The sequence below is a fragment of the Sturnus vulgaris genome, chromosome Z (assembly GCF_052056855.1).
Source record: "Sturnus vulgaris isolate bStuVul1 chromosome Z, bStuVul1.hap1, whole genome shotgun sequence".
Lineage (NCBI taxonomy): Eukaryota > Metazoa > Chordata > Aves > Passeriformes > Sturnidae > Sturnus > Sturnus vulgaris.
Window position 1 is genome coordinate 67,096,513 of NC_142283.1, and position 13,054 is coordinate 67,109,566.

The following is a 13,054-nucleotide window of genomic DNA, read 5'->3' on the forward strand; positions in this document are numbered from 1 at the left end:
ATGGTACGCTGTGTGGAAAAGCACTGTGGGAGTCCTTTTCACCCCTTGCCTTTGCGGGTTTCTGTCAAATATGATGTGAGTTAATTCTTTTAGAAAGCTGCAAAACAGTAATAATTTCTGAGTTTTTAATTATCGTTTGGTGACAGACGTTGGATGAGGGAAGGAGGCGGACATCATTTGGGGATAAAACACTAAGGGATTTTTGTCTATCAGCAGCTGTGCATGAGCCATTAGCAGCTGTGCACACACTCTTCACTGGTTTAGGATAAAATCCTACAGAAAAGTATCACTCCAGATGGGGAAGGTTTATGTGTGTCAGCCCCCACCAATCATTCTGTGAGCATATTCCTTCCTATGCTGGTCACAGCCCAGCCTTCAGCAATCCATCCTGGTGCATCTGTACTTGCCATCTTCTTTCATACTCGCATGATGTTAACATCTTCCACACTAAAGACACTAAAATCAACGGAACCTGGTGTGTTTGAGTGTACTAGGCATTAACATTCTGTTACAACTGTGATTGCTGAGGATTTGCTCAGATCCCCCCTTGAAATACAGCCCCTCAATGCACCAGATTGACAGCGTGCAAACGGTGCTGTGCAGATTTGCACATCTATTTCTCTCCTAGCTTTAAGCATCAGTTGTGTAAAGGACAAAGTGGGTAAAAATGAAGTGGAAAATGCCATTGAAAATACCAGAGTCAAGCTTATGAGGTTTTACTAATTTTTTCCTACTCTACTTTTAATATGCAGAATGAAAAATGTGTCAAGAATGTGTGAAAAACAAACCAATGTCAAACCTATTCTAAATAGAAGGCCAGGACCTACATGTATATGCTGTAATATATGTTTTTGCAGGCAGACATAATGCTAGAGCTCCTGTAATAATATCTGCAGATATTGATTCTCCATCACTCTGTAACCCAAAGACACTCACAGCTTTTGGGGCAAGTATCAGCATCTTTCATTCTTCAGAACAGAGACCAAGGCCCTTCTCGGTCATGGTTTGTAAACAGCTTATCATTTGCTTTCATAGCTCCTACCTCATCCCACAGCTCCCCAGTTACAACCTGCAATCACTAGGACTGAGTGTACACTCTACTGAGTGTAGAGATACTGAAGGCAGTATATACTCCATTCCCTTCGAGTCTACGCGGAGCACTGGGAGCTAGAAATACCCACTGTTTCCTTTCCGTCTGGCAGCTTTTTCAGCTTTTTAGAAGCTTCTAAATTGTAATTTATGTACTTAAATATCAAGTGGAGCAAACTGAATTTCCAGTTTCCTACTGACGTGCAAACAAAGGCCAAATCGCCTCTTGGCATACGTATAAAGGTTGTCTAAGCACTCGGGAGCACCTGCCATCTTACACCTGTCTGGGAGAAAAGGCAGGTGCCGGTGGCAGCACAGCCCTCCCGACGGGAACGGCACCCCTGGGTGGCCCAGCCGTGCCCGCAGCATCCCCCATCCCGCGCTCATCAGCTCGGCCCCGTTTCCAGCCCGCTCGGGGCTAAGGGACAAGGGAGACCCGCTTGGCGGGACTGTCTAACCGGACTGATGTGTTTCGTCTGTGAAAACCAATGTCACCCAGCAGCTCGCCTTCCCTGCTCACTCACACTCCACCCATGTTCCCCTGTGCCGGACACACGCTGCACTCTGAGCAGGATGAACTCAAAACGCCTCCGCGACTTCCAGTGCCGCCCCTCGGCCCCATGGCCAGGCAGACCGCCGCCTCCTGCTCTCTCCAAGTCCGCCTGCTCCACGAGGAGCAACAGAGGCTTCCCAAGGGACCGGCGAGCCCGTGAAAGCGCCCCACTGCATCACTCCAGCCCCTGTTTCTCGCTCGGGCTGTGCGGGCACGCTACCACCCCACGCCTTGCCCCTTGCTTTGCCCAGGGTGGAACATCTACCCACGCGTGTTCCTGTGAGCCTGAGGAGGTGCGGTGCTGGCGCTGGGGATAGGCCTTGTCCCCTGTCCCCTGTCCCCCGTACCCTGTCCCCTGTCCCCTGTCCCTGTCTGCGCTCGCCCCCGGCCCCTCCCTCCGGCGCTCCCTCAAGGACTCCGGGCTCAATGTCAGGGGAGCGGGGCCGCCGGCAGGGGGCGGCCGAGGGGCGGCGCTGCCCGCCCTGCGCGGAGCGCGCTCCGAGCCGGCGGCGCTGCTGATGCCGGGCGGCGCGGCGGCGCGGAGCTCAGCCCAGCCCAGCCCTGCCCAGCCCTGCCCAGCCCAGCCCAGCCCAGCCCAGCCCAGCCCAGGGCGGCACAGCCCAGCCGCGCCGCTGAAGGGCACCGGCGGTGGTGAGGCTTCCCCGCGCTCTCCCGCGGCTGGGGTGCGCCCGCCCCGCAGCATGGAGGCTGGGAAGCGCAGCTCCTCCGCCGGCAGCCGGGACGATGGCAGCGCTAACTCGTTCCCAGCCAAGCCGGCGGCTTCGGCGGAGAAAGCCCAGAGCAGCCCCGGCAGCGGCGGCGTGAAGGAGCATGGCAACTCGGTGTGCTTCAAAGTGGACGGCGGCGGGGGCGAGGAGCCCGTGGTGGGCTTCGAGGATGCCGAGGGACCCCGTCGGCAGTACGGCTTCATGCAGCGGCAGTTCACCTCCATGCTGCAGCCGGGGGTCAACAAATTCTCCCTCCGCATGTTCGGCAGCCAGAAGGCGGTGGAGAAGGAGCAGGAAAGGGTTAAAACTGCGGGGTTCTGGATCATCCACCCCTACAGCGACTTCAGGTTAGCGCGGGGCTCACGGCGGGCGGGAAAGGGGTGGCCCCGGCGCCTCGCACCTCGCCCGGTTCAAACTTCGGCGGGCGCCGGACCGGGCGGCGGGGCCGCGGCCGGGGCTGCCGCGGGCTCGGCCCGGCGCTCTCCAGCGTGCTGCACCCGGGACGGCCCCGCAGGCCCCGCGCCGGCCGGGCTCCGCCCGCCGGCCCCGAGGCAGCGTGCTGAGCTCCGTGCCTCTCCACGCCGCCGTCCCGGTCTGTCTGCGCCGCGGGGCCGCTCTGCCCCAGGGGGATCAGAGCTCGCCCGGGGGGTTACGCTGCTGCATCAGCATCAGTCAGATCCCAGTGTCTGCACACGCCTGCCCTTCCCTGAACAGCCGGTGTAAACACTTGTTCCACGGGCTGCGGGAAGGAAGTGCATCTCTGTCAAAGTTACAGTAAAATAAGTTTGTCCAGGTGATGCGTGGAAAACTGTGTTTTCATAGGGAGGCAGGTAAATGTGATTGCAAATTAGCATTGCTTTCTCAGTAAGCTGCATGGATGCTGGATTGGAATATTCATACAGAAAGCAGTGGAAATAAATGCCCAAGAAGTTACAGTTCCCTTTAAAATTACATTTAAAGTGTAAGATTTTTTCCTTCCATACTCTGTGCCAGCTGGCTGTATGCCTTTATAAATGTAACACTCTCTATGATATTTTCTGAGAACTACCTAATGTCATTAAGCATATTTAATCAACAGATTGAATTGAACAACCTGCGTCTATACGATAAGTGAATTGCATCGGAGATTGTGTTTAGAAAAGGAAAATCCAGAATGTTCAATAGTTAAATGGATCTTCTAAGAAAAAAATGGGTTAAACAGAGTATTCTTTCAGTGCGAACAGGAGGAAATACTTTCAAAGTCCAAGTTTCTTCGGGACTGTTAGAAGTGAGGTGTTTCGCACTGAGGTCTGCTAGTACCTTGCAGCTGAGCCTAAGAGCTTACCAGGAGTGGAGGAGCACGGCAGCACTCAGTTATGACTTGAAATCATGCTTCAAATCCCTGCTTTTTTTCCTGATTCCGTGAACTCAATAAACTGCACTTTTTCTTTTCCTGGAGTACATTTCCCCCGTTGCATGTCAGCTCAGCTGCATTAGCAGGTGCTTTAAGAGGGGAGAGAGAGCCAAGCGCCTACCCACTCCCTTTCCACCAGCTAGAGAGGGATGTAGCAAGTCACATCTGGTGCTGTAGTAGCATGCATAGGGGATTGGGGGGCTCTGATAGCCTCTTCCTTATCTGTATGTGTGCATGAGTAACTTTATTCACGTGAGGATTCTGTTGAAATGAATGAGGTTATTCTTGTGAATAATTTTCCTTGTTCCGTTGTAAGCTTGGTTTCTGAGTGAGGTGCACACTCAGTGTTTTGGGCAGTAGGAGCTTATTTGTCACATTTTGCAGCATGTAAGTTTTTAAGCTGAAATAGATGATAAGCATGTTCATTCTGTTTCATTACAGAAATATCTTCTAATTGTGTAGTAATTTTTCGAGTGGAAAGGTTCAGAGATCGTAGCATATTTCCCTTTTATTTTCAATAAGAGTGAACAACACTGCATCCTTTTCAAGCCTGTTGTCTGCTTATTCTTCAATTAATTGCTATTTTCTGATGATTTTTAAAGTTCTTATTTTATTAGAGTGTTAGTTTTTTAAATAAAGGTCACAGAGTTTCATTAGGATTGGGATGGTGTGGCCTGCTCCAGACCCATTTTTTTTAGCCAGTAGGACTGTTTCAGTGAGAAATATGAGATGTGCGTGCTGTTTCTCCCGAAACAACTGCAGCTGTGTAGTGGTACAACTCTTCTTGGGTGGCAGTGCAAAATGTGTGAAGAAGTTGTACTATACAGTATATTCGCCTTATTTGGGAATTACAACAGCACTTTTAAGTGCCATCTAAGAGTGTCTCTGTATCAGAATGAATTCATGTGTAATGATGTAAGGAATGAATACCTTGATTTATTTTTGGAGGTTATTTGCAACAATGTAATTCTTGTGTGTAGACGAGCCTTAAAGCATCCAAAGGGACAGGGGTATTCTCATACCACTGTGTTGATATTGATTCTATCAGACGAAAGAACTAAATTTTCTACCAAACTAACAAGAAAAAAGTAAAAAGCTGAGTATTTTATGGTATCCTGCATTTGTAAAATGCAGCTCTTATTAGGGTATTTATGGCACATATGAAAATAGGCGTCTCAGTTAACTTTAAATGTAGACACACTTAGGAAAATACTGGGTTAGCCATGTAGAATATGGGAAAATTCTGGTATAGGTTTCTGCAGACCATTTTATTTTTTTCCTAGTTTGCATGTCTTGTATGCATTTCCTGGGATGGTTTGATGTATTTGGTTATATTTCTTGATCTCATTCTCCTGTTTTTGTAAAACAGTATATTCATCTACACCAAACGGTATTTTGTTGTGATATTCGGAGGAGTGGACAGCATCCTGGTGCCCTTCTGCCCCTTGTTTTGGTATGAACAAAGCATGGAAGCTCTAAACTCGGTGCTCTGTGGTTAGTTTCAGCCTTGTGGGGCTTGGTTTTTAGTTTTATGGCTCGCCATCCTGCATGTGTTTCACGGAAGAATTGTCTTTTCGTCAGGCAGCTATACCCTTGGAGGATTAAATTCAATAAGTATTACATAATTTTTCCACAAGGGGACCATTTTGATCCTGGTTGTCTTTTCCCAGTCTTCTGAGGCTGATGTGTAATTTGGAAGCTGTTACATAAACCGAGCACCTAATGCACATCAAACCCAGCACAAGGCCTCTATTTATCACTTTGCAGCTGTGATTACTGTATCTCTAAAGCTGGACAACAATTCTGTGTAATTGCATGAATCACAAAAGTGAATTTATCCGTCAGAGTTTGCTGAAGTCCTGTTTGCGTTCTGTGAGATACCGAGTGCCTCCAGCTGTCCATTCTCACACGTGGAAGAATGAGCCTTCAGGAGAGCATCCCTGGTCCAGCCCCGTGGCCTCGCAGCCCCTGGATGAGAGCAGGACAAAGCTGACAGGATATAGGAGCAACTGCTCATGGTTCTGCTGCTGCCACACACATTTCATTTATTTCATAGGAGAGTTGTGGTGGACATGGGCTTTGGATGACTTTTATATGTTACAGCATTCTGGTAGTCATGGAAATGTACATGACTGATTTTTAGATGATTAATTACTGCTTGTCCTTTGGCATGTCAGGAGTTTCTTTGAAGTTCAGAGGGCTGGCTTGCACATGCCTGGGCTGCTCATCTAACCCTGTAGAATCTCCCTCCCTTCCCCCACACAGAGAAACTCACTCTGTCAAGGAAATCTTGGGTTTATCCACATTGGCTAGGGCATCTGTAGTCAGCAATCTATAAAGAAAAGAGTTGCTACCCGAGTGGCGTCTTTTGACTAGAAATAGCAGTGTATGAGACAGACTGAGTGGAAATAATACGTGTGTGTGTAAATGTAGCCTTTACACTCTGATGGTTACAGTCAGCTTGATGTTTGGGAACAGCCTTTGTCTGGAAGTGGGGACAAAAATTTTAACTGGCTTCAAGATGAAGTAAGACTGTGATGTGGCGTTGTCTGTCAGAGTAGCAGGTAAAGAAAGATATGCAGTGCAGGCAGTGCTGAGGGTCTTTTTCCCCTGTGTAAATAATACGAAGTATAAAGTAATGGGAAACATTAGGAAAAAAAAGTTGACATTTTATCTCTCTGGGTAGCTTCTCATTTATCCAAGAAACTCAAAGTCTTATTCTAATGATAACAGTAAAGTGAAAGCAGAATTATTTCTAAAACTTGAACAAAATATTTAAGAGTGCAGTGAATAATAAAGGTTTGCCAGGTTTTTTTTTTTAGCTTGTGTGCCATTCTAGTTTCAAAACCTTTTTTGTATACGTATTTAAGGCATCATAAGAATGTTTGAGGTTTATCACAGAAACCTTTATAAATCATTGAAGGCCCTATTGGTGGTACCTTGTAAGTAATTTAATGTCAGGTTTCAACAGATTTTAATCAGGGTGAAAGACATAACATTTGCATGTGTATGTCTGGGTAGTTACAGAAGAATTTGCCTCTCTTGCTGTTAAAAACCTTTCTGTTATATTGCGCAGTTTTATGCAACCCATCCATGTTGTTATATACACAGCTTCAATTTTCAAGGAAGTGTGCCAAACTGTAAGTCACAATTGCCATGGTTTAGCATGCCTCATGTTTTTTTAAATGATACCTTTTTTTTTAAACATTTGGGCTTATATTTGCATTATGAATCGACTGTCTTTTTAATTTTCACCTATCTTTTGGACTTGTCTTTGACCACCAGCATTCGCCCTAACATGATAGGCAGTGCATGTTATGTGTGCAGCTCACAATCATGTTTCTAGAGTTCATGCATGCATTGGTTTTAAAGCTGCTTTTTGGGACCAGTCTTCACTCTACGCGTTATACCTATCTTAAGTTGTGTCTTAAGAAGCTTAGGATAAGCACTTTGTGCTTCTCTTTTGTCACATGTTTTTAATGTCTCTCTTGAAGCTAATGAGATTTATGTTTTTGTGAGCTGTTACATACTTAGGTTTATATAGAGCAGTAGAGTTGGAAGGTAATGCTATATGCAATGAAGACAAAATGTATTTAGCAGACTTAAATGTAATTGATAGAGGCATGTGTATTCAAAATGAAATACATAACTCATGTTTATATTGGTCTGTATTAAATAGTTCAGATACAAATTTGCATAGGTTTTAATAGATACATTATGTAGGAATATGAAATGTGGTGTAGGAATATGAAATGGCCATAGTTTTGTATTCTCAAGGTAGTCTTTTCTTGTTGCTCAGGATTTGTCGTGAGATTCTATTGCAGAATTGACACTTCTGAATTCAATAGTAAAATCATAATCATGGACTTACAATTGTACTATATACTATACATATATATATATATTCCTTGTGCAAACAATTTTTGTAAAAAAAGTTATGTTTTTATGAATGAAGCACAGGTTCAGCTGAGAATATCTTTCATATATCATTTTAAATTACTATTGTTGTGACTATAATTTTTAGTTGTACTAAAGAAAAACTTGGTACTGATAAACTATTCCTGTTGCTGGAGGTTCAGTCCTTACATTTGGCTAAACATTGAGAACCGTTAGTGATAAAAAGATTATTAAGAGTGCTTGGGTTTTTATTTGCTTCCTTCCAACAATTTTTGCCCTTTACGTCTGTAAATGCCCTAAAAAATAAAATGACGGAATTGTAGCGTTAATCTAAATAATGCGTTTAAAATGTTTGACAATTCTCTCTGACATCAAGTTAAATATTTAGCTTCACAACAGTTCCCCAGGTAAAACGCAACTCTCATAAAGACAGGCTGAAGAGAAATACAGTAATGGTCCTCAAATGCATAAACAGATGCTACGAAGAGGAAGGAAATAACATTGAAATAATGGAGTGAAATTTCAGCTACAAATATCTAAATTAGATGTTTAGGAGGCAGAACCAAAAGTAAGCAACAAAATATTCTATTGGAAATATTCTGATGTGAAATATAGGCCAGAAATGATTTAGGTTGTTTTTTATCTCCAGTTCCTATTATTTTTATTAATGAGTAATGTCTCATCATTGGTTATCACAGATTGGGTATCATGGAATTGGTTATTATGTTTTTTCATTTGTTATGAAATCTAGTTGACTAAAGCTAGTGACTGACTTTTCCTTTTGTACCAGTTGTAAGCAGGGACGCCTAAGAGAAAATAGGGATAGAGAGGTGCATTTCGTGCTTTTGGACTCACGAGGGCCATGTACTCTTGTGTGCTTTGAGGTTTTCTTCAAGAGCTACTAAAGCAAGGCAGTGGAGTCCACCCAAGGTTGGTGCAGCAGCCACTCGCCTTCCAGACCTCTAGGGCATGTGGGAAGCCGTATGCCCTTGTTTGTTCAGGCAAAGTGATTCATTTTATTAATAAGACATCCTTCTGTCTCTGGATATGTAGAATACTAATGCATAGTTTGAGCGTGTCACTTATATGTTGAACATTTGCCAGTTTTCATTATCTTCATTCTAGTTCTAGAATAACAGTCTATTCACTGCATTTTCTTTCACATTCTTGTCGTGGTACTTACTTGAACATCGAATAAAGTTTATGGGAGACAAAAAGCTGAACAAGTGTAACTCAATTCCTCAGTTCTCTGAGTTACTTTTAATTTAACTTGGGACATTTTGAAGATCACTGGCAGCACCTATGAATAAATACAAAAGTACATTTTTTTCTGCAAGATGCTTACTTTTACTATATTCGCATTTGACACAATCTATGTAAAGGCAAGTATGTTCATCATAATTTTGAGATAAGTTTAGGAAGAAACCACAGCAAAATAAAATGAACCCCAAATGTTACAGAATTTCTGTGAATAATTCTTTAACATTTAAGTCAAAGATGATATTTTCTGGATATTGTATGTGAGTCTTTAAAATGTAACCCGGGACAGTCAATAGCATGAGACTTCCTCTTCAGTTTTCTGATTTTTTTGTTTTGACTGCAATGAGAAAAAAGTGCTTAATAAATATGATCAATATCCATATCTCTGTATACACATATAAAAATTAGGTCTCATAAGATCATAATTGTGCTTGGGCCTGAGGGGAAAATTCTGATTCTGATATTCCAATTGATTGTTTTAGCATGTGACACATTTTAAAATGTCTTCTGCGACTTCATTTGTTAGCAGATCAAAATAAGTGATGCTTGTAATTCAGTCAGTAAAAGTTTTTTCTTCAACTTAGATTTCTACACTTGGGTTTATGAAGGGAACTGTGAATTGAAATACTGTGTAAAAGCATCAAGTAGTACACAAAAGTCTAGATTTATTATTTGATTGGGTGTTTGGTGACTACAACAGGTAATTGAAAGATGCATAGGGTTTGATAAGGTGGTTTAGGCTTTCTTGTGGTGGGGGGGTGTTTATATAATGAAGTCAAAATTTGAGTGGCTCAGTTTCTGATTGTTCAGCCTGGAGTAGCAGAAATAGAGATGTATAAATTCAGAGGTCACCTAAAAAGTACAAGTCTTTAGTGCTGCATTTCTGCCTACCTACCTAAGATCAGTGGCACTATAATATGTAATTAAATTTCATCGCTTTTTTGAGAGATTCAATTTGAAGTTTTAAGAAGGCAAAAAACTATTTTTAGAGATGAGTGTAGAATATGAAAAATTGAAAAGAAATTTACTTAATTTGATCATAAATAGGAAGTATCTGTTCTCACCTTTGCTTTCACTCAACAGCGTGCCTGAGAACTGTTTTCTATGTCAATATACGTTTTTTTGAGAGAGGAAACTTTTAACCTACTTTGCAATGTTTAATTTTTAACCTGACAGTAGAGTTCTCGTTAATTGCTTGAAAGTCCTTTAGCTGTCTATTTCCTCATTCTTTCCCAGAGGCATGATTTAATTTTAAAAATCATAGTGTATTCAGCTCTAATTATTGGAGAGCTTGTTCTAGACACATAGTAAGGTATGTTAATAACCAAAAACTGTATCAGCTGGAGTCAATGTCAGTACTACCTCAAGGACACTGTCATTTAGCTTCCATAAAATCTCTGTTAATATCTTTTAATCTGATGATAGTCAGATTCAGGCAAGCTGCATGGTATTTTTCAGTAATCTTATTGCCTTGTAGTGCGATGCAACTGGAATAAGTCTGGAATAAACTTATGTTCAGAAAAATGTTCATTTAATTACAAAAAAGCTTCATACTCTTTCCATTACATATTTGAAAAAAACCCAGAACTAACCCCAAAGCCATTCTCATTTTTGCCAGTGAAGTACCCAAAACTTAATTTACATTGTATAGCTAAGAATAGGATTTTGTTTTTATTAGATTATCTTTGATGTTGTTTATGTGTGTATATTATCTAATTAAGGATGTCACTTAGTAAATATTTTGATACACTATCGGAATTTAGTGTGCTACTGCTGTTAAGTTTCTATCTCTAAAAATGTCATATTTATTAAAAATTCATACTAAGATATTTCATTTTCTACTGAAAAAGCAGAGTTGCTTTATTCTCACAGTCAAAGCTATGTTGGTTCTGTTTTTTTAATTTTTTTTAGTGAGTTTTTTTTAAATGACTTTAAAATAACTAATATACATAAAAATTGTTTTTAATACTGAGGAGGGGTTTAAGTGATACTACTCTTTTTCATCCAATTCTGTCTGATAATCACCAAATCTTACATTTGCACTAAGGCTCCAGTATATAAAGAGCCCCATAGAAATAAATTGTGCCCTCAAGTATCAAATACATGTTGTACTTTGGTTGCCTCTAGTTTTTTTGTCTCCTCATATCAGCAGACTAAGGTGTGGAAATATTGATATTTCCTGAGTTGGTTCCATTGCATCTTAGAGTAATTTATCAGATCTTCCAAGAAGCACCCCTCTTCATGGCATGACTGCAGCAATAGACAGTATGGTGATTAAATGATCTGACCTTAATGCAAATATGTGGATTGCAGTAAATTTAGAGTAATATGTATTGAGACTCAAATAATACATAATTGGTCTATCTTTTTCTAGGGGAAAGCTGTGGAAAATACACAGAACTTTTATGTGATACATAGAGTAAGATCTGTCCAGCTCTACCCAGGAGATGGGATAAAAGCATGGCTGCCAAACCATAGAAATGCAATCAAGCTTTCACACGGCTAATGAGAGGTTTTCCATCAGCTCTTGAGTGATTTCTGTCTAGTTGTTCGTTCCAGGAGGACTTATTATTTAGGTCTGGCAGAGAAATTGCTATGAAACCTGTAGCAGGTGCTGGTACTCCCTGAACATCTTATTATTGCCTGGCAGTAGACACTTGCAATCTTCTGGGTTCCCCAGACACATCCAGGGCCGCAGGATCCTTGGGATAGCTGCATATGGACTTGTTTGCACTTGATTTTTCAGTGAGGGTAAGAGCCAAGCTTGTCTGTCACTCTGGTTCACCTTGCCTTTAGTGCCAGACAAGCCCGGTGGTAGCAAACAAGAATTGCTTTTCCAGCTTGGGATTAGTCTGGTCGATTGAAACTTGGAAACAAAACAAAAGAAGCAAAATAATTCAAGTATATACCTCAAACTTAAGTCCTTACTTGGGTACCTTTCTCATATACCCACTTTACCAAGTGTTCTTAAGAGCTATTTTTCAGAGCTGTATGTGCAGTGTTCATGGAAACTCTTATCTAGATGACTACCTAAGTACTGAATCTTGCCTCTTCTTTTATTTATAGCATTTCTTATGGTCAAATTTTCAGTTAGTGAAATCGTGCTCTAGTCAACTTGCTTTCAAAAATTCCTTGGAGCACATGGATGTAATCCCTGAAAGAGTATTTTTTTGGAAACAACTTCCTTTTCCCCCTCATTCTGTCTTCTCTTCATCCTCCTACAGCTCTTTCTGAAGATATAATGGATTCCTTTAAATAAATGGAAATAATGCACTGATTTTTAAAAGAATTTGTTTGTTCTGCTGTGTAGTTTTCCATTTTTATTCAGTCTGCTAGCTAGAAGATACTGAGCTGTTTGTTCAAACTAGCAGGGAGAAGTTAGTTTAGATATTCTTCATAGCCTCCTGCAGTTTGTAAAATGCCTTGTAGTAATTTAAAAAGACACCTTCATGTATATTTTCCATTTCCCTTGGCTTGGAGAGGTTAGTAGCTTTCTGTTGAGAATTGCTGCGTGATGCAGTTGAACATACTGTTATCATACACTGTTACACAGGCACTTGGCCGAAATTGTCCCTTCAGCTTGTATATTGCCAGCATGGGAATTCAAGTCTTGCATACATCTACCATATTAAAGATATAATTATCAGAAGCACAGTTTTGTAATGCAAAGGGAGTGTGGTACCAAGAGTAAGCACTGCCAGATGGTAGGCAATCTATCAGAGCGTTTAAAAAGGGTCAGAATTGAAAATGTCTGAAATCCTATGGCTTATTAAGCAGTAGATGTTGAATGTGTGGGAAAAGTGAGAGATGAGTAACCTAAGCATGAGGTGCCCACATGACCAGACAGACTTTTAATTGCATGCATTCTGTCAGTATTATATGAAATACTTGTTTTTGCTAAATTAAATGTGGTTTTGAAATTTGGAACAGAATATTAAATCCAGTGATATACTGCTGGCTGTTCAGTAGGATTTGTACATGTTCTTATTGTTTATTTATTGAAATAATGAATTTATTATGGTGGTTCATCTCTCTGTAATGGAAAAAGAAGTCCAAAAAAATTTCAAGGTTTTTTGTGTTGAAAATAACTAAATCCATTATGTAATAATTTTATTATTTCATATACATATTACT

General features: G+C 41.5%; 1 protein-coding gene across 1 annotated transcript in view; it reads left to right on the forward strand.

The window, feature by feature from the left end:
• Positions 1–2,279: 2,279 nt before the first annotated feature.
• The window catches only part of HCN1 (hyperpolarization activated cyclic nucleotide gated potassium channel 1), a 192,558-nt gene continuing 181,783 nt past the window's right edge, over positions 2,280–13,054 (forward strand). The window contains exon 1 of the mRNA XM_014884290.2: positions 2,280–2,717. Within this exon, the coding sequence (XP_014739776.2) occupies positions 2,344–2,717 (374 nt within the window). The 5' untranslated portion in view covers positions 2,280–2,343. The remainder of the gene's footprint in view (positions 2,718–13,054) is intronic.